The 24,494-nt window shown below is 45.1% G+C and overlaps 1 protein-coding gene across 1 annotated transcript; it reads left to right on the top strand.

The window, feature by feature from the left end:
• The first annotated feature begins 119 nt into the window (after positions 1 to 119).
• On the top strand, positions 120 to 21,542 carry PAX9 (paired box 9). Its single transcript, XM_033062001.1, has 7 exons — positions 120 to 594; positions 2,654 to 2,841; positions 3,580 to 3,702; positions 4,472 to 5,258; positions 7,503 to 7,645; positions 12,474 to 12,626; positions 21,276 to 21,542. The coding sequence occupies exons 1-7, from the start codon at positions 120 to 122 to the stop codon at positions 21,528 to 21,530; spliced, it is 2,124 nt and encodes a 707-aa protein (XP_032917892.1). The 3' UTR covers positions 21,531 to 21,542.
• Positions 21,543 to 24,494: the final 2,952 nt, after the last annotated feature.

Here is a 24,494-nt window from a genome sequence, read left to right as displayed (position 1 = left end):
AGGACACGCCGAGGAGAGCGCGCCGGAGCAAAGGAGCCCTGCCGGAGCGGTGGGATACCGCAGCGCTGGGACTCTGCTCTCAGCTGCGGGAGGCTGGGCACAGTCTTGAGGCCTGCCCGATGCCGGAAAGTGCCCGATGCCGGAGAGCGCCGGAGAAAGCCTCCATGGGCGGCGGGAACCAGGGACTGCCAGCTGCCACCTCGCCCGTGCCGGCCGCGCACCGAGGCTGCTGCCACCGCACACGCGATTTGCTGCGGGCAGCTCACGCCGAGTCTGTTTTGCGGAGGACAGAGGGCGAGAGAGCAGAGTTTGGGGGAAGGAGAGGAAGGGGAGCGCCTCTGGCTCCCCTCTGCGAGGCAGCAGTGTCGGGAGAAGGCAGACGGGGCAGCCACCCCCGAGAGACACGGCTGCCGGTGCCCGCGGCTGCGGCCGCGCTGTGCGTGACGGCAGCGCTCAGTCCCTCTCCCGGCACGGAGGGAAAGGAATGGGAGGGGAAGCCCGGCTCCTGTCTGGCACTGGCTCGAATCTCTTACCGCTACCCCCCCACCACTCCCGCTTTGCTTTGTCAGGCCGGGGGCCCGCGGCGAGGGGCGGGTGCGTGCCGGGGCAGCCGCCGGCTTCTCGGGGCGAGCCCCCTGCCCGGGCACGCGTGCCCTGCCCCGCTTGGAGACGCCCCGACCCCGCGCCCCCCGCTCTCCTCTCCCTGCCGCCTTTCCCGTCCGATTCTACAATGATTTCCTACCTGAAAAAACTAATCTTTTTGCCAGGCAGGTCAGACGCGATCAACAGGCTGTTGTATATTATGTTTTCATATTCCTCTCGTCTCCCCCTGCCCTCTACCGACTCACTGTAGATCTGACCTTTGGTATTTCAGCCCACACTCAGCAGTTGAATGGAAACAAGTTGAGCACGTTCACTTCTGATAAACATTATCCTTAAACCACTAGAGACCCGAGCAGAGTAAACGAGCTTTTCCGACAGGACCACATCAGGAACACACATTGAGAAAGGGAAAGAAACAAAATATCCAGGAGATCAGAGGCGGGCTCGGGGGTGGAGGGGTGGGAGAGGGAAGGAGGGGGAGCAGACAGGTTGGAGGACACGGCGGAGGGGGGAGAGAAGGACCCAACTGTGAACACAATAGGCGCAGATGGGAAGAGAAGCTGCCCGGGCAGCGTGGGAGAGCAGCGCAGGGTCACGCCCGAGCATCCCAGCAACCCTGAGGGAGCTTTAGGGGCGCCGAGCGGGTCCAGGAGCGGCAGGGTAGGGCTTGCACCACCCGTACGTCCGGAGATGGTCCCCTGTCACTCGCCACCGGACCGGGCTAAAGCAACGGGAGTCAGCGCTGATCAGGGCGGCCGGGGCGGTGAGCAGCCCAGGCCCCGTCGGGCTAGGGAGACACGCTGTGGGGTGAGCAGCCTTGTCGGGGATCCCGACAAGAAACTCCATTTCAAGAAGAAATGCCCCATTATAAAGCGGATCGAAAGTTTTACTGACTCCCACCCCCTTTCAGTGTTTAATTACATGAATAACTTAACTAAGGCTGGATCCCGGTCCCACTAGTTCAATGTCTTTTGCCTTAAAAATAGCCAAAGGCGGTCAGCTCACAACACAGAAAATTTGCCGGCTTTAGCAAACGCATGCTAGTACTACCTGCGCAAAATGCCAGCACTTTCGGACAGTGGCAATTGCGAGGGTGTGAGGAGAGCTCCCCTTGTCAGGAATAATTCTATCCAAGTTGAGGAAGAACCACAATTTACAGGTGCAGTATTCTGAAAGGGCAACTCGCATTTTTGAAGTAATCACAAAACTGCCATAGAAAAGTTGCTGTTGTGGTGTTTTGTAAGGGTTTTTTTGTTTCTTTGTTTGTTTGCTTATGGTTTCTTTTTTGCTTTTTTGTTTGTTTTTTGTTTTGTTTTTTTTAAATCCATGTGGATAAAACAGAAAGTATCCGCCGATATTTCGATCAAATAGAAGTAGCTGCAAAAGAGCCATGATTACCTTATTTTCACCACAAAGCGTTTACAACATGCCGCTAATTTCTGGGAGATCTGCAACATCTTATTTCTTCAGTTAGGAATGCTCATTGTGATATGTAGAGGCTCTGAAATCTCGCTCATTTTTTTTCTAAAAATATCTTATATTTCAATTGAAATAATATGGAGACAAAGTTTTTACACACCAACGACATAAATGACATGAATTTTGTGGTTTACTTGGTGATATTTCGTGGACTAAGATCACCGCCTTACTTCTTTTCATATTTTATTTAATTCACGGAGTCTGTACCTTTGAGACTCTATTAAAAAATAAATTGAAAAGCAATAAACGATAAAGAAGAACCTCAGGATAATACTACAGGGGGAAAAAACAAACAAAAAACCCCAAAAACAAAAACAAAACAAAAAACCCAAACAAAAAAAAACCCCAACAAGACAAATCCTTAGCTGGAGCTGAGAGTCGATGATCTCTGTGTGCAACGTGATGTAACGCAGGGCGTAAGTCGCACACACAAAAGATCAGCTCAGGATCTGTACACCGCCAAACCAAACAGTTCTTCCACATACACGCCGTGACCCACACATTCTTTAATTCCTACCAGCTTTGTCTATTTTCTTTTGATTGATAATACGTATCAGTGCCTGTTATAAAGCTGAGGTCTGCGAGGCATTGACATTTTACGGTTACGCGCGGTGCAATATTAGTGTGGGGATGAAAACCAAAGCGGGGCCGGTCTGCGTTGGGCAGCGAGCGCCAACATCCCGGTGCCGGTCCGCGCTGGCCGGAGAACACAGCATCGCAGGGCCGGGCGCTACAAGCCCCGTCCCGTCTCCTCCCAAGGCAAGGGAAAATGCAGCTTCCTGACCGGTTGGTGATTTTCACCAAAAATGTCTCAACTCTCATCGCCCACGGTCTTCTCGTACACCGCCCGCGAAACATTCGTTAGCGAAAAGGTGCTTTATTATAACGAGGCGACCAAACCCGGGAAGAACTTCTGCCCCGCGTCCGCAAACTCAACGCGGGGAAACCGTGCGTGTCAAGACATTGCTGTGCTTCATTCGGGGAAAGGGGGAACCGCTCTGCCAGGCTCGAAGCCCCCTCTCCGGCTGCTTAGTCCGGGAAAAGGGCCAGAAAGGGTGGTGCTGCCTTACCCGCCGAGCCGTACCCCGGCCCCGCGGAGCTGCCTGCCAATGCCCCGGCCCCCGCCGGCCGAGCAGAGCCCTGCCACGGCTCCAGCCCCGCTCAGCACCGCCCCGACGCCGGCGGCGCTTCCCGCGCAACTCACCGCCGCAGGTGCGGAGCGCCGTCCCGCGCGGCGGGCCCAGGTGCGGAGCGCTGCGCGGAGCGGAAGGGCCGCCGCCGCCGCGCTGTCCGTCATCTGCCCTGGCCACTGGGAGGGCGGCTGGGCGCTGGGGCCGCCCCCGGGGCGGGCTCGGGGGGGCGGTGGGCCACGGGCCCGGCCCAGCCCGGCCCTGCCCACGCTGTCCTGAGGTTGAAATGCAGAAGTCAAGGCTCTCTCGTCGGGATGTAGATTTCCTTGTAGTTGTTTTCTTCCTCGCGCTACTGTTCCCTCCTCAGCGGAGATCAGAGAGGCTCGGGGCCAGTGCGGCCAGGAGCGCAGGAGGCCGGGAGTCGGTTCCCGGGCATAGGGATCCGTTGGGATTTAGGGCCGGCCTCGAGGTGCTCCGCTCAGAGGAATGGGTAAGTGGCCGGGAGCCGCAGGAGGGTTCAAGTGCTGTCAAGAGAGGGGGAGCACCCGTGCGCAGTCATCTGCCACCGCCGCGGCTCCCTTATTGACTTTGCTCGTGTTCCTACAAGTTGTAAGAACATGTTGAGGGTCAGGAGCAGGGGAGAGAGAGAGCTAATGACTAGTCGGCTTGTTATTAGTGTTATTAGGCGAGAGCGAGGCAGGATCGCAGCCGAACGGATGGCTGGAGCCCGTGACACGTTGTATATTATTCCTGACACCGATCGTAGCAGTTAACATTTTAACACGCTTGTTTTACAGCCCAGTGTAATCGTGCTGTTAAGCGAAAGGCGCTAACAGCACCAGGAACGGTCTTTAAAAAGTTAGTCCCGACTCAGAAGCACCGCGCTGCCCTCGTCTCTCCCAAGATGTAAAAGAATTTCCTCAACTACTTTTCCTTCCTCCCCCTCCCCCACGTCTTAGAAGATGTTTTTCTTTTCTTTTTGTTTTCTTCGCGTTCCTTTTTCCTGTGGAAATAAAGCTGACTTGTCTGTTGGGGCGATCTCATTTTTCATCTTTGGAATGTGCTTATTTTTGGGAATATGTTTGCTGCATAGTCCGGAGAGCTCCGACATTTGTTGCCACAGATTTTCTTTCTGTCTGTCTTTTCTTTTTTTCCTTTTTCTCTCTCCCTCTTTTTTTTTTTTTTTTTTTTTTTTTTTTAAATTTATTTCTTTTAAAAACCTCTCACTTCTCTTCCTCCCTCCCATTTCCTTCCTTCAGTCTCAGGGGCATCCCGCGATTATAAAGAAGCGTGCGTGGAGTGACCGGGGTGGGAGGGGGTCCCTGTCTGTGACATCTGTCTGTGATGAGGAGCAGCTCAGACGCCCCCTTCTGTGCCGTTCGCCGTGTCCGACGGCTGTGTTTGTGCATTTGCTTGCAGAACCTGCCTTCGGGGAAGTGAACCAGCTCGGGGGGGTGTTTGTCAACGGGAGACCCCTGCCCAATGCTATCAGGCTGCGGATTGTGGAACTGGCACAACTGGGTATCAGGCCGTGTGACATCAGCCGGCAGCTCCGCGTTTCCCACGGCTGTGTCAGCAAAATCCTGGCTCGCTACAACGAGACCGGCTCCATCCTACCGGGGGCTATCGGCGGCAGCAAGCCTCGGGTCACCACTCCCACGGTGGTAAAACATATCCGGACCTACAAACAAAGGGATCCGGGCATCTTCGCCTGGGAGATCCGGGATCGCCTGCTGGCCGATGGCGTGTGTGACAAGTACAACGTGCCGTCGGTCAGCTCCATCAGCCGCATCCTCCGAAACAAAATCGGGAACCTGTCTCAGCAGAGCCACTACGAGTCTTACAAGCAGCACCAGCCGCCCCCACAGCCTGCTCTGCCCTACAACCACATCTACCCCTACCCCAGCCCCATCGCTGCTGCAGGAGCCAAGGTGTCCACCCCTCCCGGGGTGCCGGCGATCCCCAGCACCATGGCCATGCCCAGGACGTGGCCGTCCTCTCACTCGGTGACGGACATCCTGGGAATCCGGTCCATCACAGATCAAGGTGAGAAGTGTGGGCGAGCCGGGGCTACAAAGGCAGCCAAACAGGGCCGGAGGGGTTCGTTCCCCTGCTCCTGGGTTCTTTCCTCTCCGAGGGTCGGAAGGTGGTTTCGTAGTTTTATTCGGGAGACTCCTCGCGTTTTCCCCAGCAGGGGCCGGGCACTGAGCTCGCTGGAGGATGCGTCTCGGAACGTGGCAGACCGAAGGGCCTGGGTGGGCTGTAGGCGCACCAGCGAACAGGACGCACCGGCCGTCACCTCTGGGCCGGGCAGTGGCGATCCTGGCCGCAGGGAGCAGCCCGGGGTGCGGCGGCACCAGGACGGGCTCGGTCCCGATCCCGACCGAGGCTCGAGGCTCGCTGCCGCACTCCGATCACGGGCGCTGCCTTTGCGTTACTGAGAAGTCAATTTTCTGTAGTTTTCGCAATCAGGCCAAATTTGCTTCGGCAGGAAGTTCAAATGTCATCTAATTGCTTTCATTCTGATGCCGTATTTTCTTCCGAAGCGGTGGTCTAGGAATAAGGCCCAAGTTTTGCTTCTTTTATCCCTTTCACATTCTTTGTGTTTCTCCGCCTAGAAACTGCATCGCGTCTCCCGGCTGCTCGCTAGCAAGGGACATTTTTTCCATTTCTGTCTCTGCCAGTGAGCTAACAGTGAAAGCGTTACTCAAAGTGCCTCTGAAAACAACAATCAAAAATAACCTTTGCCTACAGCGATCGCTGTGTCCAATTCATCTCTCAGTATTAGTGGAGAGGTGGGAGCTGTTATCTCTGTTTTCACTGCCTTTTAAACAGTAACAATCCAGTTTTAGCAGCATTTCAAATGCAAATAATCCTTTAGGCGTTGCAGAATAATTTTCTTCCTATTTAATCAGAAAGGTGATCTTTTTTCAAACAACACATATGCACACACAAGTATGTTTCAACTATATGCATACATGCAAAAAATTGTAAGTTTGTTCTTCTTTGTCCTTCACAACATAAACTTTATCCTAGTCCTCACTGGCACAAACAAATGTGCTTGTTCCTGAGTCGGCTTTAACAAACACATGCCTGGCCATCTCTGAGGCAATCTAGAGGTAGTGTTGGCAAGGAACATTAAAAAGATTGAGAACATCACAATCACATGGAAAATGTAGGTGTATTCTTGTTTTCGGTTTTGTTTTGTTGGGTTTTTTTTTGTGAGTTCCTCCTTTATTAACACCACATTGGCAGGCACACAGGCCTCTGATGGTGCTGCCGGGTGCTCGGAATCTGCCCCGTCTCCCTCAGCCCCCGCAGCGGCACACATCTTTCTGCAGTGTGAAATCTCCCCCCTCCCCTTCCCGTCAGAGGGTCGGGGCTGCGGAGTGGCCGTGCCGCAGATGGGGGCTGTTCGCCCTTGATTTATAGGGTAAACTGACCTCGCTGACACGGAAAGGAAGCCCCTATTCATGGGAAAGTGTGAGATCAGCAGAAAAGGGCGCTCACCGAGGGAGCTCAATTTCTTAAGACAACTTCAGATTTGTGCCTTTCCCCGGCACGGCCAGGGGCCGAGCGAGGTGGTGTGGCAGCAAAGCCCCCTCCCACGGCGGCTCCGATGAGGCCGGGCTCGGGGCAGGGCTCCCCCTGCGCCTCCCCTGGCTCCCCGCGCGGGAATTTGGCCGTTCGAGGAATTTGTCCGCCTGCAAAAGATCCCGGTGTGCCTATGGCGCGGCTAATAGGCGTGTGAATGATACCACTGTTATCGCTTTTCCTCCCGGCTTTTTTATCTTCCTCCTTTTATTTCCCAATTTTTACAAGTATATGTATTTATTTACTTTTGCGTTTCGTTTCCTTTTTCTCACAAAAAGTGTTTGGAGCTCAGTTCTTGCAGGCGTGTCAGGTCTGTTCGTAACACGGGGTGCCGTGTCTCCTCTGATTCACAAATACACACCCATGGGAGACACCCGTAGGAGATCCTGGGAGACAAGTGCCGGGCGGCGGCTCCATCCCGCCACTGCGGGGACGTGGGGACGAGCCCTAGGCTCGGTTGCTGATCTCTGCCGCAGGTTTCACGGAGGGAGCCGATTCCCTTGTCCCCACGAATCACCCTCTCAAGGAGCTTCAGCAAGGTGTGGCGAGCAAGGGACTGGCTTCCCCTTGCTCTGCCCCACAGACTGCCTCCCATGGGACAGAGGGAGACGTCTCCATCCCGAAGCAAAGCCACCTCCATCTCCGAATCCCAGCCTCTACCTCTAACACCCTCTCTCCCGCTCCTTTGCTTTCCAGCAGTGAATGACACTTCGCCTTACCCCAGCCCCAAGGTGGAGGAATGGAGCAGCTTGGGCCGAAACAGCTTCCACACGCCGGCCCAGCATGCCGTGAACGGGTTGGAGAAGAGCTCCCTTGAGCAGGAGGCCAAGTACAGCCAGGTAAAGAGAGAGGGGGGGACGGGCGGTGATGCATAGGGCTCCTGAGCTCGGCTTCGGGCTACCACCCTCGCTTTGGAGTCGGTGCCGGACTTCCCTCGGTTTTGGTTTTCAAAGACGGGCGGAAAAAAGCCTGGCTCTCTCTGTTCCTCTCTCCGCTCCCCGCCCCGGCCCGGCCGCCTCGGCGCCCAGCATCCCATCCCACCGTGCTGCCGGCGGGGCGGCAGCGATCTCATCCCGGCCCGGGGCTGCCCCCGCCCCGTCCCGCCCGCCCAGCGGGCGCTCGGGACCCGCCGCCACCGACCCAGCCCCGGCCGGGCCAGCGGGCACGTCCCGCCGCCGCCTCCACCCGTACAGCCGCGGTTTACTCTGTCCGCAGCGTGCTCTGTAGTCAGGGGAATAATTTGAAAATGAGGTGTAATTGCTTCCTACATTAAGCATTTTTAAACGCTTAAGTAGACGGCGAATTTCCTACGTTTTAATTACAACACAATATAACTGTTACTTAATAAATCTCTGTCTAAATCTTTGTACTTGCTAATCAAGTCCCATGCCAGGAGAAAAGCTATAAAAGGCTCAACTGTTACTCATTGGGAAAGTACAGGTTTTGAAAACATTTTTTCCATGTAATGGAAACATTTCAAAAAGCATCAGAGGTCTCTCAGACACGCTGACTTCCCGGTCGCGCGTTTGCTGTACTTAGAACTAAGTCAAAGAAAACCCGCAATCGCTGCTTAGCATTTTCCCGTTCAAAGACAGAGGTTTTGGACATATTTTCTGAGTTCTGTGTCTGGTTTTGGATCCATGTACAGGAGACTTTTGTAACTCGTGTTTGGTGGTGAGAGTAGCTGAATCAGAGTCTTTCACATTCAAGATGCGGAGCACAAACTGCGGGAATACTTGCAAAGAGTGGGCAGAGTGGGAAATACTGCAGATCCCAACAGCGAACAGCTACTTCATTACATGTATTGCCTTTTAAGCAGTACACCACCCTCAATGCTGTCCTATTTGTTTTGTGTTTCTATTATCCCTTATGATTATGTTCGTTTCATATCACAAATAATGTGCGCTATAGTGTAAGTCATGATTGTATGGTTAAAGATAGAATTAGACTTAGGTTTTACTACCCATTCTACAATTTTCTGTAAAGACTGAAATAAGCATCAACAGTCTTGCTACAAAATAATAGATATAGCTTGTCACTATTCTGTAAGAGCAGCTGTACTGTGGCTTCATTGTCTTAGGTTCCAGGCTGGGCCTTCTGCACACAGTCCTGCTGAAATATTCACAGGATCTTGTTCAGAGACTATGATGGATCTCATTTACTTCAACGTGTTGAGAAGCAGTGTTTTATAAATTGGGTTATTTTCAATGCTGGTTTGGAAACGATTTTTTACCTTTTCTTTTTTTCCTTTTTTTGCTTTCAATATTTATGATTTCATCTTCATAATATATCACTGTTCTATTGTCAATACCAGTTTTACTTTAAAGTTTTGTTCAACCTGAAAGATCACCTGATAAATGTTATTTAAACATATGCACTATTTAAAATTTGAGAAAATTGCAATTAATAACATGAAATTTATTTATCCAAATAAATTGTCCAGAGAGTTTTAAAGGGCAGAAAAGTCATATTCAGAACCCTGCTCTCTAAAACAAGATATAGAGGAGGTTCTTCCCAGCTTCTCCCCTGTAATAATATAGGTAAACAGAATTTGAGTTTGGAAAGTTCCAACACATAGACCTGTCTATACATGTAGTATTCAGAATTGTTATCGCGAGAATTAATTTGAATGTGCATTAATTGCTTTGTCTGTCCCAAGTTCACTACCTTACTAATTTAGAATGTGTTAAAAAAAATCATGCTAAATAAGGATGGGAAAAGGTGATTATTTGCAGGTTTTGCCACATTTCTTTTGCCAAAAATAATTATTCCAGACAGTGTGAAGTTTATGAACCAAATTCCTGCTGCACATAGTACTGACTTGCTGTATTTTCACTGGAAGTGCAGCGAGTCTGGAATGAGAGTTTGTGACAGTACAGACTTACAAAATTCTCTGACATCATGGGATCCACGGTCTCTTGCAATATGTACTCTTTGGGGTGTAAAGAGATGAGCAGGGGACATGAGAGAATGTTGGTTCATTTGTGAATCTAGGAGCGGGTATCTGAAATGGTGGGAAAAGGGGGAAGTCTCCAACATACTTAATATGCCAGAAGGACTACGGTGAAATAGAGTCTATCTTTGTACTTTTGATAAATGCTATTTCCCTGCCTCTTTTGGGCAAAGCTCATTACAAATTTCTTAAGGAGGCAGACATCAGATTTACCCCAGAGAAGAGAAATGATTGTTTTATGACATTCCAGTTCTATGCCTGTATTATCAAAATCAGAGGTGCCTACGAGGGGAGGGAATCAAGTGTGGGTGTTTAACTTAGGCTTCCCAATTTCACCACAGGTACAGAGGAAATGTGCTCTGAAGCATATGGATTTTGTGTGAGTGATAGGTAATTCTACATTTTCCAACTAATAGCATCTATGTATTTAAGCATCACCAACATCCAAAATTGACCTGTCCTTAGCTTGCAAATAGTTCCATAACTTCTAGGCAAGTGAAAGATTTGCTCTCCAGCCTTAGCCATGGAAGATATTATTTTGCTTCTCAAGAAATCCCCTGGAAAATCTCTCTGTGCGAGAAAGACCAGAAAAATTGAGACCAAAGAACAAGGTCTTGTGTACTTTTACAGTATATTTATTTGATCACTTCTTTGAAATTATAAACATTTGTTTTAAGACACGGGATACTGTGGGCTTTTTGTAGGCAAAACTCTTATTTGACATCCCAGACTTGTCAGGCAGCAGCCAAGGCTGACCTCTCCAATCGGTTCCGATGACTACATTTCAGCCCTTGTCCCACACATTAGCGGGAATTCATCCACAAAAAAGGCAGGAAGTATTCACATTTTTGCCTTGACAATATGCAGTCACACTAGTTTAACATGAAACTGAACCTCTGGATGTAGAACATTTTTCATTTTATGTATTATGGATTTCCTAAGGCTTTTGTTTGCAATGTTGTTCATATTTGGGTTTTGGGAGTTGAAAGCTCAGCCTGGCTGTGATTCTGTACAAAGCATTCCACAGGAAACCAAAAGATGCCTTGTCAAGCTTCTATTCAGGTTTTATTACCTGATGTCTCAGGTTGTCATTTATACATAAGCAATTGCATAATTTCCCTGGTGTGTCATACTCACAGATTTGTCATATGGCTTTCGAACAGGGTGGCTGTGAATCAAAGAAACTGAAAAGGAAAATATATTTTTCTGAGAGCTTGACAGTTTTTTTTGTTGCACACATTTCATACAGAGTTCAATTTATATTGCATTATTTATGCAGAGAGGCAGATTCTGTGTGGTGTTCAGGTGCTTCTACATATAATTATGCTACTGTTACAAAGGATGAATATTCTGGGTATTTTCTTTTGCACTGCACAGCTTGTACTGACTACTGCGTTAAGAAAAAAATAGCTGAAATGACTCCAATATGAACACGTTTGTAACCGGCATTTGAAATCAAAACACTTAATAAACATGTATTGTATTTAAAATGCAGATCTCAGACATCTGATGCTTGTGACTTGCTGGACTAACATCATGGATGTTAAAAGTGAAAAAAATTTGTGGTCTGTATTTACACATGTATGAGAATGAAGGAGACCTGACATATGTCTGTATGATTTGCTGAGAGGCAAATAGCTTGGAAATAATTTCTTTTCAGAACGACTTTCTGTGTGTGTTGCAGGAAGCAGATGTGCATATTGCCAAAGGGAGCTGATACTCATTAATAGGAAAAAGCTTGTAACTGGGGGGTCTAAGAGCAAGCTCACTCCTGGAAATGGTACGCTTGTTTGGAGCCTCATCCCAAACCTACTGGAGCTGCAGAACCACTCCTCCTAATTCAGAGAGGCTTGTGAACAGGGTTTGAGCGAAGTCTTCCTCTCACATGCTGGCCAACCCCCTAAGCAGCAACTACCTCAGGTCTGTCTCAGCTGAACTTCTTCAGCTGTTAGGGGCTTGAGTTTTTGACATTGCTGGGACATCACTCCCTGTCCTTTGGCTGCGTTCTGACTGGGGGCCATGAGCTCTGTGTGCTGCAAGCACAGAAGGGCAAGGCTGCATTTTAGGTCAAGTGATTGCAAATGTAGGTGCAATTCTGGACAATTACTTGTACAGAAAATGTAGGTAAAGTAAACATTTAGTTCCTGCTCTTTCACTTGTAGATGAACAATGAGCTGCATAGTCGGTGGCCATGAATAGCTGTATCTGCAGGCTTAGAACTCACAACATGGGATAGCTTCTTTGGGGAGAACATTAAAACATAGCCTTAAATATTATGGCAAATTACAAGGTCCTCCTACACACATGATTTAATGAAAAATTAATTAGCAAATTACTTACTTGGCATTCTATATTATAACGCACGATCCAGGCAATTGGATTCCTGCTATGGACCTGTGCAAAATCCACCAACGGCAAAGGTCCGGACCTGCTGCTCCTCAGTCATACCCAGGCAGGAGGGGGGGTGAAGCTCTGAAGGAGAGGTGTTTATTTGTTTTCTTGCCGTAGTATCCAGCAGCATTGTCTGGTGCAGGGGTTCAGACTTTGGCTTGCAGACTGTCTGGTTCTGTGTCACTCCCACTAGGATCTCCAGATCCGGCCTGCTATCAAAATATTGCCACTAAGCCTGCTCAAGGTCTAGGCATCCTTGTCATTGCATGTTGTGGGTGAGGGGGATGAGCTGATCCCACTACATGCACCCGATTCCTTCCCAGGTGATCTGGATGGCACCCAATTCGAACCCCATTTGTGAGACCTGCCTCTTACTGGCCACCTGCTTCCACGGCCAAAACACAGTGCCCTGTCCACCAACCCACATGGCTTCAGGGCACTCCACCCGGATGAAACTAATAAAGAAAGTCAGAGAGGTGAGTGAATGGTATGATGACACTCAAACTGCACTCTAAGCGCCTTCTGCTCAAAGGACCCCAGCCCACCAGGACAAACATGACAAACAGCACCAGGGACTGTAAAGTGGGAGTGATGGGAGATACCTATCACAGCCAGGGAGCAGAGTGCCAGGAGCAGGGGTATTAGATGTGATTTGATCTGTTCAGTCTTGGTTCTTGCCGTAGATTGGGAAGTATATAAAGACTGTATAGTGTGCTTGAATTTGTCTGTTGCGGCAATTTATCAGTTTTTAGGAATTGCCTACACACCTAGTCATAGCAACCATAGGCATTCAAAATTGATGGGTTGTGGGTTCACCCAGTACTGCCTCTGCAGCATCAGAGATTTGTTACACATAGGAGACTGCTATTTTGGCTGCCCCTGGAGAGAACAAGGTGGGGACTTTATCAGTTTGACCCCATATTTGCCTAGCTTCTAGATATCAAGAATCCCTTTGAAATGTCCGTGTCCATAAGCCTCATCCCTTCATCTAAATAACAGCATATTGAAATTACAATATATTTATATAATATTAAGAAGACATTTTTCATAGAACCTTTCATTAATACATTATGATATTAACCAACAGCATAAAAAAGAACAAATGTTTATTTCTTCCAGTGTATTTGCTTGTTTAATGTCCATGTGTGCCCTGCCCAATTCCAGATTTTGCCAAAATACCAAGGGGGAATTATTGTGCAAATCTGTTCTAAAACTATGGGAATCTGTTGTTAATTCCAACTCAAAGGAGTTTGCTTATATGACATGGTTTTTTTTTCCTGTCCTTTGCTATTGTCCTCATAAGCCCAGTATATCTGTCTAGGGAAGACTTAAGTTGTGTTTTTGTCATCAGAACCAGGCTTTGTGCTTACAGCAACCAGGATTTGTGTTCACCCCACTTTGACATAGTCTGGTTGTGAAGTTTGTTAAATAGTAGAACGTACCCCAAGATCCAGCGTCTTCATTGGAAAGGCAGTGGCTTTGATTCATATCATCCTTCTTAACTGGTGTATGAAAGGGAAACAACCATTCAATGATAGGGCAGACCTTGAACTATAATCTGCATTTGGAGACATTTAAGTGGACGTATTAGTGTGTGCTTGGTGTGCCATGGTAGATCTCACTTCACTGTGAAAGCCGTCGAAAGCCATCGCGCTTCTGAGGAAGCACTGGAAACCCTTGTTCCCTGCCTTTCCCTCAGAATGTGCTTAGCTTTTACAGCAACCTCTGTCTTTCTTTTATCCACCATGTATTTTTCTCCTACCTCTCTTTCCTCTGTGTTTTTTACTTTTTTTCTTCTCCCTCTCTCCCCCCACCACTTTTTTTTTTTTTTTTTTTTAAATTCTTTTGTTTCTGCTGCAGTTTGCTTTGGAAAAGACATAAAATGCCCCTGGCTCCTTCAGGAAAGGATTGGTGATGGTGTGTAAATTCAAGTTACTATTACTATTTCCAAAACTGGGATTTTATTTCCCTGAAGAGGCTGAGATTTAAAACTGGATAAGAAAATATAATTTAGAGTGATCTTGATGCATGTCCCAACTATAGTTAAAACACTCAATTGATATTATCTGGTTTCTGTGTTATTCACTGCAGCTGGGGATGGCTGTAAGGAAAGGAAACAACTTTAAGTTAATAAAAAAGCGCATTAAACACGGGGAATGGGATCTGCTCATTATGAAAGGACTGCACTTTGTTTTAGAAGGAATTAGTGTAATTTTCTTATGCAGTACATTGTTGTGCATTGAATTTAATAATGGGAGAAAAAGCTGTAAAAAAAATATAATCTTTTTAAGAGATAATGTATAGACCCGAGTTGTGACTTCAGCTAGAATACCAGAATTGCTTTGCACAGCTTACAGTGAAAGAGTGTAATTCTCTATTCTTGAAATGTCTCTTATCCTTTTTCAAATCACAGTTTTCTGGAAATTGACTCAGCTCAGCTGAGCAACAGAGCAGCTGCAAGCCCCTTGCCCATGGGTTATTTTAAAAAACTTCTCAATTCCAATGTATTATCATTTTTCACTCTTTCTTGAAAGATAAGTAAATATTATATTTTAAAATATTATACCAAATTAATATCCTATGTACAAAACATTGCCTCTTTTGTTTAAGATTTTTTTGTATGTCAAAGTTGTTTAATATCAGTGTGCTATTTTTTCAGAGTCTTATTCTCTGCTGATAGCAGTGAAAGTAATAGAAAATCAAATCAGGAATATGTTCAATAAAATAAGTTGATTCATCTAAGAATATGGATATTTAGTCTAATATGAAAATATGTTTGCAAGAATATTTTCCAGCACCATAAAATGCAAGCTGTGGGATTAACTCTGGCTAGGTTATTCAGATACACCTTAGCAATTTTATCTCATTTTTTTCTTGAAAATAATTTTAATAAGAACCCTTATCATAAACTGGGAAAATTTACTCAGTGTTCACTTTTGTAAACATTCTTCTTTAGGTAATTGTGACTTGCCTGTGTAGGCACATTAATTTTAGTGGAACACTGATCTGAATGAACATTATTATTCCTGTTGATGCTGCAGCACTGAATTGCAGCTTCAGAATTTAACTCTAATTTAGTAACTACCATTTCTATAAAAATATTGCTTAAGTTTATCAATTTTAAAACCTAAAAAAACCCTCCATTTTTTATTACTTAGGTAATTTAGTAATACCATTTTCCTAAATGATACTTCTATTACAGGCCTACTGCTCCTGTTTTACTTGGAAAATTTGTTTACTCTTCCCTTGGGATCCCATATGTTGGCTTGATTTATAAATCATGTTTAACCTCCAATTATAAAGGGAGAGTTAGCATGTTTGCTTCCTTGATGTTTGCAGTTTGTGTTTGATTGCTCCTCATCTTGTCATAATTGTCTTAACTGATTACGTGCATGTCACTAAAAATGAGATAGCCTTTGGATTTTTGTGCTAATTTGTTCTGATTGAAGGACCAGCTATTTTGTTCCTTGCTATGCTTTTTCTTGCTGTTGAAAGAACTCCTTCTGCAATAGCTTCTTTGTGACTGTGTTTTCAGGCCATTTGGAAAAGATTCATCATTTCCAGAAAATGTTTGAAGGTTTTCATTTTGAAAACCAGCAGTGAGAGGGTGTCAGTGTGTGCGCGGAGCTGCGGCAGCGTCGCTGCAGAGAAAGCTGCTGCCAACATCCACCGTGCTCGGCAGCCCCGCCCCAGTACCTGCCCCAGTACCTGCTCCCTGATTTCTCTGCTGTCTGGTTTCAGCTGCTCTAGGGGAAGGGCTGTGCTGCAGGATCAAGGCAATGCACTGAGCTGATCCAAGGACAGGAAGGATTCATTCCATCCAAGTCAGGGCCAGAACTGAGAGATGCAAATGAAAACAGCAACCTTATTCACCAGAGGTGTGTGTGTCTCTTAAGCCATGACACAGACTGAACTTCTGATGACTGCAGCAGGGGATTTCGGGCTGAGTCACTGTCCCAGCTCATTCAGGCTGCTGAATTAGGTAACTTGAACTTGAAGGCTATGCTGTTTCTCCAGAAACATTTTTTTAAAATAGTAATCGGGAATACTTCTACAAAGCTTGCATTCTTAGTCCATGCAACACATGAACTATTTAATTAAATATTGTAACAATTAGATTACAATGGCCAAGTCATTTAAATAATTGTAAGTAATAGCAAAAAAAAATTTACATTCTTTTGGACACTCACTTTAGAGTCAGACTGTAAAACTGAGGTGGCATCCACCTGTGGCTTCAAATTTGCTCTCGTTTGCATTCACATAAAACTGAAATGAGATCCTTTATTGACATTAATGATAGCTAACATAAATACAGGTCTTGTATGTGATCTTGTATGTTACAATTCTGGATAATTTTCTGAAACATTTAGAAGCAACATGGAAAGAGAACATAGGAGATGACCTAATTTTGATACTGCCAGAACACATATCTAGCAAGTAAAAGTCAGAGAAGGAAAAGTAGGGAAGGGAATGAAACAAAATAATATCAATTCACCACAATATATTATTAGAATTTATACAATAAAGACAGAAAGTGAAATGTAAATTGCATACTTCTCTGGTTCTTCTGTGACCAAGGCAGAAAAAACCAAAATCAAGTAGTTTGTCTGACATGGATTGACTGGGAAGTTTGTCCAGAAAGCTTGTACCCTTGTGTCTTCTTACTGTGATGGAGAGAGGAGGCTGAAGCTCTTCGACACATTATACAAGCATACCATTCAAAACAGATATCAAGGTGTGTGGTAGTACCTCTGGTTTGGGGAAGAATTGTTCTGACTTTCAGAAGTCCAAAAACTAATGGAAATTACTTATTCTAATGACATTTTACATTAGCGTTGTTCTAGACTTGCTTTTCATCCGCCCACTCCCTCTGTGTGGCAAATTGCAAACACACTGAAAACAATGACAATAAAAGTTGTCTCTAGTTAGTATTGTATCAAAAGTGACCAAAACTAAAGATTCCATCTGTTAAAACTACTCAACCAACTCCTTTACTGGTGAAAATAAGTGCAGTCTTCTTGTTTCAGCAGTACCATTTTGTGTGACCTAAAGCACGGCTTTATGTCCACCCTGGTTTTGATTTCTCACCTCAATATTCCTCTTACTGTTGCTGGCAGGTATCAACAGCAACCTGGCAGAAAGGCACCAGACCCAACTTGTGATCCTGACCCAATTACTCTTCTTTTGCTGGTATCTTTAGATGAATTTGTGAGTTGGTGGGAGGTCACGTGTTCCAGGTTTCAAATGCGTTTCTAAAATTTGGAAATATTTATTCCATCAATTGTCTCAAAACATTGATGGAAGCAGCAATTGAGAGCAAAAGTTTCTCTGATCTTGAAAGCAGGCAATTTCAAATAGGAACCCTTATCTCTTACACAGCAGAGGTTCTTGTTCAGCTACATGTTTATTTGTTTGCTTTAAAAAATTAGATTTCCTTTGAAAAACGATGGTTCAAATTAAGAGAAAAAATATTTATGAAACTTAAAAACCAGGTTTAAGAACCTCTGCACTTAAAACAAATTCTTAGGGTTTTAAAAATCCATAAACACTGGGGGATTCTTGCACTCCTAATTACGAATGTTTAGATTTTGGTGTTCATTTCCTCTGATTGAAATACTGCAGGATGAATTATTCATCCAGTATATACAGGGTCAGGGAACTTAATCCCCTCCATTTATTTTAAGTGAATGTCATGTTTGTAAAAAGTGCCAGATTGACAGGCAAGATTCAACCCTTCTGATAACCTACACTTTGTATCTAAGACTGTTTGGAAGTAAAAACTCTTGTGCCAAGACTATTAGACCAAGTCTTTCACAGATGAAAGAGATGAAAATTAGGTGTTGGGGTTTTTTTTGGTGGTTTTTTTGTTTGCTTCTTTTGTTTTTTTGAGTAGCATAGTTTTAAATCATTTAGAGTGAGATTTTCTTTATTTCCTCATCTTTTAATTCAGGTCAGTGGAAACCTCTGACTACTTTGTGGGCATGGCTCAAACTTTCTCTGAGGCAGAGCTGCACTCTGTGCTGGGCCAGTTCCTACCCATCCCAGGGCTGCCTGCTTGGCTGAGGGCATCTGTGGCATCCACAGAATCATGGTTATGAGCGGTAAAGCTTTGTAGCAGTGCAACAAAAATAAGAATGATTCACACATTCAGTGATGACAGACAGCATTGGTGGCCTCTGACAGGTTGCAGCTGGTGGTCCCTACACAACAGTCTCCGCATCCTGCCCTCACTAGTTGGGCAAGATCTTTCTGACATTCAGAACAACCTATAAAAACAACAGTTTTCACAGCTGTATTTTGAATAAGAGTGTGTGTATGTGTGTGTGTGTGTGCATAAAAGGGCTGTTCTGGCTGCTATGAATCTGTATAGGTATTCTTTTAAATTAAGCTTTTGCAGAAACTAGTGACTCTTTGGTCAATTTCCATCTGTTTTATCGACAACAACCCAAGTGGCACCTACAGTAGGATTCAATAAGAAACCTGGGCTTCTCCATGAATTATAGTCCAAAGCCTTTGTGCCATAAGGCCACAGAACATATGTGTGATTGGATCAAATATTTATCAGCAAGCCTGTTGATAAAATATTTATCAACAATGTCTGCATTAATGTGAGGTGTTCAGGAGTTCAGATTTGCCTCAGATCATGCAAAGTCATCTGCTTGTGGTTGCTGAGGAACCCCTGGTGGCCTTGTCTGTAGGAGATGCAGGAGGCCAGGACATGGGCTTGGACACTGCTGGACCAGCAAAGAGATGCCTTGTTGGCACATTGCATGGCATGGATCTCCCCTACACCTACTAACACATCCTTCCCAAAGCACAGCTAAGGGCTCACAGAACATGAGCACTCATAGTGAGGAATCCTACTCAAAATGGGGCTTCCAGCCTTGAGCCCACGGCTAGGTACCAGCCTCCTTGGGAGTGGGAGAGCCTGAGGAACAGGGTGGATTCACAGAGTCCAAAACCCCTCTTTTGAGGTCTAGAAGCTGAAGGTTTGTGCTGTCTCAATGGGTATGAGACTTCAGGGACTTGTCCCATATATTTTCTCCTTCCAGCATGCCCCCTTCAGGGTTTCTGTACTTCTCTGTGCAGAATATTTTTGGGTTGTGGCTTTGATATCCCAATATTACAACTTGGCTTCAATGGCTCTACTGTCCCTGTCCAAGGCTTTTTGTTGGTGCTTGTTACAAAAAACAGAGGTGCTTATTCTTGTTCCATGTTTTCACATTGGAAAAGCAGCTTTGTAGGGCCACACTTTTTATTTCCAGTAAATTCAATTAAATAATTTTCCACATGATTCAAGAATTCTACTGATTTGCAGTGCAATTATTTGCAAGTTTGTATTAATTAGTATTATTGCAAACACTGATATTTAGAGCTGAGGCTAAAGTGTAATTCTGAGTCACATAGGGGGGCACATAATACAAGTTACTGGCCAGATCACTCATTTGCATTCTCAAAAGAATAAGGCAAGTTCAGTTTCAACAAAGTATTTATGGATTTTGAATGACAATTATGTTGCTGCTGCAGCTGTATGTTTATACTAATTAATATTCCTATTGGAAGCTTGCGGCCAGGATTCCTTTACTCTCTCCTGCTGCTTTAGATTTCTGTACAGGTTTATATTGACTCAGTCCAGCAGAATTACTGCTTTGTTTCCCAAATGACAATGACAGGATAGTCTAGACAGTGGAACTGTGAGCTACATGGATAGGAGAATCATGAGCCTGAAAATAGTCCAGTGCCCTTTATGAAGGTAAATACTGGAAATCAGTCAGGTGCAATCCAGGCAGAAATTGAACAAGTGAAATGCTAACACCATGTGAAGTTTTAGAGAAACAAAAGCCTGTTTAATTTCTTAACTTGGTACTATTCAGGTTGGGTCCAGTTGTGCCATGTGATGATGCTACAGGGCTTTCTGAATCAATACAGTTCTTTCATATCCAGATAGGAAACATTTATGAGAAAAAATGCTACCCCAAATCCTAAAACAAACACTATACAAATTGAAACTTAAGCAAGATAAATGATCTTGGTTTGTACCTGTTGTGCTGAAGAAACATTTATGGGTGTAAAATAAACCACCAAACACTTGTTAGTTAAATAAGGAGTCATTAATTGTGAAATCATGCCATAGCTGACTGAAGGACTCTCCCTTCTCTATTTAAATAGAAACCCTTCTCTCCAGCCTACAGAAGGACCTAGGAAAATAGCTTGCAGGAAAGAACCCAGCCCTGCAATTGTTTTGTGCACAGAAGCCCTATTGAAACCAGGAGAAGCTATGAGCAAAGAACATTTGCAATTTTTTTATCCCAAGTATCTAGAAAACAAATTTTTAAAAGACACCATCAATAATACTACTGCTATGGTTGTGACTCATGCTCTGAACAAACAGTTACCAAAGAGTTCAAGATGTTCCACCTCCCCCAGCCGCTGTTACCTCTTCACTTCGGGGAGTGCTGCTTTCACGTTTGTGCCTGCACCTGCCCATTGCGGCTCGGGCTGAGCCCACCCTCCCTTGGGGCCAGGAGAGGAGAGGCACAGGGATGGGTCTGTCTCTCCTGCTCTGGGATGGCTGTGGCCCCTGCACACCCAGCACTACCCAGCGGGGCTTGCAACAATGACCTGTGTGAAATTTGGGAAAGGTAGGTAAATGTTGCAGTCCATCTACTCCAACTTGTGGAAATCATTGCCAAGCGCATTAAGGTGCTCGGTGAGAGAGAAGGGAGAGACTCATTACAAATCCCTCCAGTAGCTCTCAAGTGTAGTGATCAGGTGCAACCATGGGCCTTTAGGAGTCCATGAACAACAGGAAGGCAGGCAGGTGTACAGTGGGCTTCGCAGCTCCTGCCCCGCTCTTGCTGTGTGTTCCCTACACATCTGGTGGTCCCTGTTTGGGACAGGCTGCTGGGAGAGGTGTGAAGCACCGATCACAGTGAGGTAACTGGTCTTGAAAGCAAAGCAGAAGGGGCCACTGAGCCCCTGAAATTCAGGGGAATGGTTATGGATTTCTCTTTTGGTGTCCCTGCTGGCCCTAGTTTTGGTATGAAGCCCCAGCAGCTTATGTTATGCCAGATCCAACGTGTCTTACTCTCTTAGAAACTCTTTTCCCTTCCCTCTCCTTTCAGGCACCCAATGGCCTCCCAGCCGTCAGCAGTTTCGTGTCCGCACCAGCCATGCCTCCCTACGCCACGCCAGCCCAAGTGTCACCTTACATGACGTACAGCGCCACTCCATCCAGCTACATGGCCAGCCACAGCTGGCAGCACGCCGGGGGCACCCCGCTGTCCCCCCACAGCTGTGACATCCCCGCCTCGCTGGCCTTCAAGGGCATGCAGACAGCCAGGGAGGGCAGCCACTCTGTCACGGCCTCTGCGCTCTGATGCAGGAGCTGCTCCAGGAGCACCACGAGCTCGCCAGCTCCTCGCCCCTGAGCCTAGCTCAAGGACTGCTCTCCTCATGCTGGCCACGCTTGGCATTTCTCCTCGTGACTTGTCCCCCATGAGGCTTTCGGGATTGAAAGAGCTGAAGACAACATCAGAAACTGAGAGAAGTGTGGTGTTGCGCTCTTAAAGACTTTGTGTCCCTCAAAGGGCTCGTGGAGCCTTGTTCCACTCTCTCCTGGTCAAACCACACATATTTATTCTTAATCATCACAAACTTTCTAAATGTGCAATTGTTACTAAGATTTGTGCAAAAGTCAATAAAGAAAAATCACCACAGAAAATTCTGCTATGCCTTGAATCAGCAAAGGTGGCTGAACGGGAATTGTTTGCCAGTTGCCTAGAGAACAACCCTTTAATTGATGAGATTATACAACCCACTGTTATTAAGAGGTCCTTTACGGTTGTTTTATTGGGTTTTGGTAATCAAATATGAATGAAGGCAATAGGTGGTGTTCAGATTCTTCTGGCATGTTGCCATCGTCAGGCAGTAGTAACATCTTTGTGATTTTATCCATTTGTAAATAGAGGCTTTTGACAGCATTTTTTTTGCCTTCCAGTACATTTCTTACCTTTTTTTTTTTTTTTTTTTTTTTAAGTTAAGAAGATGATTTCTAGTTATTTTCTATGTTTTTGCATGGTGGGATGATAGGTGATGAGATTTAGGTAGGGGTTTTTCATCATGTTTTTGTGCCTACAGTGCAGGCTTCAACATCTTATAAAATAGTTACCTCTTTGGCAGAAGAGTCAAAGACAGAAATCCAGCTAAGTAACTCTCCACAGCTATACCCAGCCTCCCAGATTCATGAAACACCACATTGATATGAAGTGTACAAACAGATATGGGTGGAAAATACCTGAACAAAATGGAAAACTGTAGAGGAAAATGCTCTTAATGTGCAACCTGTGCAGAGATGCTTAAAAAACCCTATCAGACGAAAACCCCACTGAGAAACAGAATTGTACCATCATTCTCAGCTCACTTGTGTCCAGATTATGTTGTAATTTTTAAAAGAGGACCTTGTGTTTAATTTCTGCTTTAATGAATGTAAAGTATGGCTCTTGGTAAAGTTTACATTGTTGTTCTGAAGCATTTTTTCCCCTTATAGATATACTGGTGGTGGTGCTACAAACAGAGATATTATTTAATATTAGCAAATCTCCTTTCTACATTTCTGTATGCAGGGGCAAGTACTCCGTGCCAGTTATTTTGCTTTAAACTTTACTCCCAAGAGGGCTAACATTCTGATTTTTGAAAATTTACTTGTTTTCCTTGGGCAATAATAAAGTTCTGACTATTATTATGCTTTTCCCATGCTGTAGGTATGTTCAGAATATGAATGTGGAAAAAAAAGCCTTGTGTGATATTTCATATCCATCACAGACTATTAATATATTGTGTATTTTTAAAAGTGTTTTCAATAACTTAAATTACTGTAGACATAGCTAAAGCAAAGGAGAAAATATCATTCTTCATATATTGTTCTATCTGCATCCCATATTAAACACTAATTCAGTGGGAAAGTAAAATACAGTTCCCTCTTAAAATATAGTTCACTTTTTGTGGATTTCCATCTTTCATCACCAAGACAGCTGTGGGCAAATTTTCATAGCAATCTAAGTGATCAGTATTTATGTCATGTACAGTATGTCCACTGAAATATGGATGGACTCTGCTGGCTGCTGTCACCTTTACTTCTTGCACTAAAAATTAGTTAACAGAACTGCATTTCTGTAAAGAACACAGATACTGTATTTTGGCCCAAGGAAACAAAGATTTGATCTTGGATGGGATTCATGTTCTTCAGCCTCAAAGGTATTCAACAGCTGTTTAGCTTTAATGAGATGCTGAAACCCTTGAAAAAGTAGAACACTTTGTGGTGTTCTTTGAAACCACTAAAGGTAAAGCGCACACAAGTGCATTTCCCCCTTGCCACACTGTAAGTGACATGATGGATGTTAGTCTGCCTTTATGCTGTTATAACTGAAATAAGATGAGCCTTAGCATCATGAAAAAGAAATCACTTTAATACTAGACAAGCTGTTCACTAAAGACAAAATGAGGAAAAAAGATAAGAAAAAGATCAAGTAGATAAGTGATTAAGTTGGCAAGATGATTTTAGCTTTCAACTAAGATGTTCTACTGGATTACAGAATTATTGTGTGAGTCTACCTATTGTTTTCCATAGACCTAAAACAAGGGGCACCAAAGGGAAAAGAAAACAAAAAAAAAAAAAAGGAAGAGAAGCTTTTCAAAGCACAACTTTTTGGAACTTCAAGACTTCACAAGCCTGTAACATAATATGCCTGTGTTAAAAAGTTTTCCAAATTTTCCTGAGTAACATGAGGTCAATTCTGGAATAAAAGTTGCCTTTGCTGACACTCCAATGAGGAATTAGTGTATTTCGGGAGACAGAAAGAAGGATCCTTGGCTTCTATCAGTTATTTCCATTATCTTCAGCTAAACCAGGATAATTTATTAAACAAGGACAGGACATTATGTGAATGATTCCTCCCCTGGGATACACCATCATAAACCATTTTTGTTTTGTGTTTGTTTAGGTACAGCTCTCCGTGCCTCTGCCTGCTGTACATGATACCTTACCCCTGAATGGGAAGTCAGCGGGGCTGCGCGCACAAGGTGCTGCTCAGAGTGAGCAAAAGTGCCTGACCTTGGCTCTTGGTGAACTGCCTGTGATGGATTTTTTTGGGGTGAAGTTTCACAAACTTCTTTCTAAAATGTAAACCTGCGATGTAGAATGCTCTTTGCCCAAGGACTATTTCAGTGCTTATACTCATGGGTAAACTGAAGACTGCATGTTCACTTACTATCCACACAACGCGAAACCATTTTACCTTAAATGGAAAAGGAAAAGGAAATTGTTTCCTAAAAAATAATAAATA

This window comes from Catharus ustulatus, chromosome 6 (assembly GCF_009819885.2).
Source record: "Catharus ustulatus isolate bCatUst1 chromosome 6, bCatUst1.pri.v2, whole genome shotgun sequence".
Classification (NCBI taxonomy): Eukaryota; Metazoa; Chordata; class Aves; order Passeriformes; family Turdidae; genus Catharus; species Catharus ustulatus.
The sequence above is the reverse complement of the archived record's forward strand: the minus strand, read 5'-3'. Positions and strand labels throughout refer to the sequence as shown.

Coding starts and splice junctions, on each gene's coding strand:
- PAX9 (XM_033062001.1), top strand. CDS start 120: ATGCCGGAAAGTGCCCGATGCCGGAGAGCGCCGGAGAAAGCCTCCATG. Junction 2,842..3,579: donor CCGTCCCGTCTCCTCCCAAG/GCAAGGGAAAAT, acceptor TTCCCTCCTCAG/CGGAGATCAGAGAGGCTCGG. Junction 5,259..7,502: donor CCGGTCCATCACAGATCAAG/GTGAGAAGTGTG, acceptor TTTGCTTTCCAG/CAGTGAATGACACTTCGCCT.